The sequence below is a fragment of the Poecilia latipinna genome, unplaced genomic scaffold (assembly GCF_001443285.1).
Source record: "Poecilia latipinna isolate Pla-1442-1.1 unplaced genomic scaffold, P_latipinna-1.0 Scaffold1911, whole genome shotgun sequence".
NCBI lineage: Eukaryota > Metazoa > Chordata > Actinopteri > Cyprinodontiformes > Poeciliidae > Poecilia > Poecilia latipinna.
Window position 1 is genome coordinate 67457 of NW_015114527.1, and position 4402 is coordinate 71858.

General features: G+C 36.2%; 1 protein-coding gene across 1 annotated transcript in view; it reads right to left on the reverse strand.

Annotated features, from left to right (window-relative positions):
- LOC106935114 (endophilin-A1-like) overlaps positions 1–3714 on the reverse strand; it is a 32884-nt gene extending 29170 nt beyond the window's left edge. The window contains exon 1 of the mRNA XM_015015425.1: positions 3452–3714. Coding sequence (XP_014870911.1) covers positions 3452–3496 — 45 coding nt within the window. The 5' untranslated portion in view covers positions 3497–3714. The remainder of the gene's footprint in view (positions 1–3451) is intronic.
- Positions 3715–4402: the final 688 nt, after the last annotated feature.

Below are 4402 nucleotides of genomic sequence, written 5' to 3' on the forward strand. Positions count from 1 at the left end.
GACTTTGACTAGACCATTCCAACACATGAATATGCTTTGTTGTAAACTATCATGCAAGTTTTAGATGAATCTCTGCTCCAACACAGAGAACGTTCCACATGTCTGCTGAACTATTTAGATTTTTATGTGTAAAATAAAACTGAAACTTTTATTTCACAGTAAAAATATGCACCAGTTTGTGTTGGTTTATCACATAAAACCAGATAAAAGACCCCGTGTGGCTCCAGAGGGATGAATAATTTAGCAAACAGAATAAAAACTAAAGTCAGGCCGAGCAGGACGGTCCGTGCTGACCTCCTCTGCTGCTGTGCTTTTTATTTTTATGTTTTTGCTTCCTGCTCTGCTGCAGTGACCCAGTTTTCACCCTCAGGGATCAATAAACATCATCTCCTCTCTTTATCGGCGCCGCCTGACAAGCGCCACAGAGATGTGCAGGAATCCGTCCTGATGACAGCCGGACAGAAAACAGGAAGATTCCTCCTGGAGTTTATCTGATCTCAGACAGGAAGCATTTAATGATGCAACAGAAGCTCAGAATCACTCTGTGAAGGAGGAATTAATAAGATTTTATTTATTTTCGACTATTTTTAATGTTTGCTGAAGCCACTGTTGAAGTTTATATGATGCACGAGATTTTAAACTGCAGAAAAGTTTCAGACGTTTTTGTCTGAAAAACAGCAATGACCTTAGAGAAGCAACTGCTGCTGCACATCAATCTGGATTATGAAGATATTTTCAATCTTTGTAAAGTTAAAATGAAATGAAGGGGAAACCTGCAGCATTCACAGAAAAAGTTAAAAACTAGTAATTGGATGAGATTAAAGTTATTTAATCCAGTTAATTTCAGGGTCTGAAACTGAAATCCTTTGATCACATTAATGGTTTCTGAACCATTAAAAAGGTTCAAAAAGCCTTTTTAATGCTAAATTATTGAATAATCACAAAATATGTCAACACATGATGATCAACATTCCTAATTTTGATGTTTTTCATGAAGTCGTTTTTATAAAATAACTATTTCATTCTGCAAATATTACAACTGCTGTCTTGTTTATTCTCCATCTGAATTCAAAGTCCAAATAAACAGAAGCTTTAAATCACACCTGCCAAACAAGATGGCCGCTCTGGGCGCAGTGACATCACTGTGAACTTTGGAAACCCAAAGAGTTCAGATTTTCCAAAAAATTAAAGGGGCATTGCCAGCAAATGTTAAATCAATGGTTAGGAGTTTTTATCGGCATGTAAACATCCAGACGAGAAGCTGGACATTCCTCTGACGGGTTTCCAGAACCAACAGCAGCAAAGTGAAGAAGAAGAAACCGGAGGACTAACGAGACGGAGAGGACGCTGAGCGGAGGAGACAGGATGTCCGTCCGCGCTCCGTCTCCGTCTCCTAAACAGAACCAACAGGCAGCTGACAGGCAGAGCCACGGGTCAGAGGTTCTGCTCATTAACAACCGGGTCTGCCGCTTCGACTGGTTCTGATCACACAAATACACAAACAGATGAGCTGCAGTCAGAGGTAGAGGTTCGGTTTGAAAGACGGAGAGATGATGAAAGGATGAAAAGATGCTGGGGGCAAAAAGAAGAAAGAGAAGATGGAAATATGGAGCGAAGAATGAATGAGGAGCTCTAGAAATCACAGAGGAAAACAGAGAAATTTAATATCAAAGCTCCGTGTTCAGAATAATAAAGAGACCTGCTGTAAAAAAACACTCATAGAATGACTGAAGAACCGTGATGATAAAAAAAGATGGAGACCAACAGAAACAAACATGAGGTCTATTAAAATTCTGCAAACAAAGAGACGACAAGAAACATGGAAAACAGGAAGGATCAGAGAGAAAACGAGGATTTAAACAATGTCAGGAAGAAATTATTACACAAGAGATGCGATTATTAAAAACAGACAAATCCACATTGTCTTCTCAACATCAGCACCATAGAGACAACCTATTGATCATTTTTCTGATTAACTGATTTTGGATAGCAAAAGATGCTTAATAAGAGATTTATTTTAACAGAATTTGAATCAGCTGCCACTTGGAGTTCTGGATATAACAGATTTACAAACATTTATTTTATCATAAAAGTGGAATGTTTATCTTTTTTGACCAGTTTTTGGCTTTTCTTTGGACTTTGGTAACTTTTAATTTCCCTTCTGGTAAACCATTAAAAGCCCAACAGGTGGAGGACAAAATTAAATATTTCAGGCCAAGCAAACAATCTCTAGCAAATAATCAGGATCTACAAGGTAAATATTGACCAAACAGTGAAAAAATAATTTTACAAAACTGAAAGAAGACCAGAGTTTTCAGCTAATAGTTATCTTCAGTTATCGTTGGTATATGTATTAAATAAAACACACCAGACTGACCTTTGCCCTCATTCTAATCGCTTTCATAAACGCTCTACTAAATATCCTCGACGGGCTTTTAAAACGAGCCTCAACAACCTTTTATCAAACACAAACAGCATCCAGGATCTTCCTGACTCATGTATTGGTTGACAGAATGTAGCTAGCATGATATGGTCACATGGCTTCTGAAGCTCTCCTATGATTGGCTGATCGGTCCACCCTGACGACTCCTTCCCAGGAAACTTCACTAACTACAGCTAAAAAAATAAATACATGACGGATGGATTCAAGTTAAAGAAACACTTAAAGTTATGAAGAACAGAGAAAAGATGCTGATAGAGGATATAACATGAATTAATAAATTAAAAGAAAAAAGAGCATAAAATACATGAATGAACGGTAAAAATAGACTAATTTAGAGATGTTTCCATATGAAAAGGTGAGAAGGAATGATGGAGTGATGATAGATGGGAGGCTGGATGACCTGGAACAAAATAAAAAGGAAAATCGAGACTTGCTAATTAAGACTGATGAATAAAGTAAAGAAGAAAGAAAGGAAGGAGGGAAGATGGAGGGATGACGGCGGAAGAATGTGGAGGAGGATGGAGGGAATTCCCTGTTGCTTGAAGCAACAGCCAATCAGCTCTGCAGACTTCCAGCACATAAACTGTTACATAATGTTACAGAAGGGGGTTCACCCTCATTTTAACGCTAAAAACACACAAAATATCGCGAGAATTGTTCAAATGCCACCATAAAACAGCATCCGACTGAGAATTTAATTTGAAAAATCTTAAAAAAGAAACATTATAAACTGAACATATCAGCAAATATATCTACAGAAATGTTGACAAGTAACACATCACGACTTTGATTGGATAAAATAAACACATTAGAAACTATATTTATGAAGAATTGGAGCGTTTTACGGATAATGAAGAAAATGAGATTCAGTGTTTACCTCGCAGCACTTCGGGTTTCAGTAAATAAACAGAGTTTCATCCAATTCAGGCGCATTAAAGTGTAATTATTACGGAAAAAGAGACACAAACAAGAAAAAGTAACAAATACATGAACATGTTGTCTTCTTACCTGGGTGGCTTTATGGAACTGCTTTTTCAACCCCGCGACAGACATCCTCTCTTCGGCTTCACAGGCAGAAATAAACAGCGGAAATAAAGATTTCAGGCTATTTCCGGCGGACTGGACGGTTTAATTCGCGCTAAGAGGAGAACGTGTTAGTAAATCCTTCAGGTAGCGGCGGATACAGTCCGATTTTCCCGAGGAAACTGGAGGAAAGAGGAGCAAGCGAGGATGATGATGGTCAGACCAAACCCAGCTGGATCTATTTTCAGGCGGACACAGATCGTCTAATAACAAGATGAGTCACCTTGATTGGAAATATGGGGCAGTTTTTGAAACGAGCTGGAAAATGAAAAACGTCAGTCATTATGAGTGGAATAACTTTGAACAAATTAATTAAATCTGATATTTTGCCAAATGTACACACTGTTCATTTTTATATGTTAATTTATATTACTCATTTAATTTAAGATTGTTTGAAATAAATTCTTTAAAATGGGACCTTTAAAATTAAATATAACCTCAGGTATATTTTTCAAAAATAATAATAATAGATTATTATTATTATTATTATTATATGATAAAGTATTATATTTTAAAAACAATTTTTCATTTTTTCACTCAAACTGTAATCTGAAAAACTGTACAATGTAATGCAGATGTTGTTGATTTAAAAGAAAAAGTCTACATTTCCTTTTTTCTTCTTTTTCCAGTGGCTATTATTCTCTTCGTTATGTGTAAATAAGTAGCCTTGTTTGGATTTGTGATGTAATTAACTAATTATATGTAGTATAATATTGCTAATTTGGTTAATGTTCCTTTTCTTCTGTATGTATTCTAAACATTACCTCGGATAAATTCGTCGTTTCAGAATAGCAAATAAAACCTCTGACTAATTCTACGATATTGTTTAAGTGATTTTGTTTTCATCACGAACCTACTGATATGTTTATTTTGTTT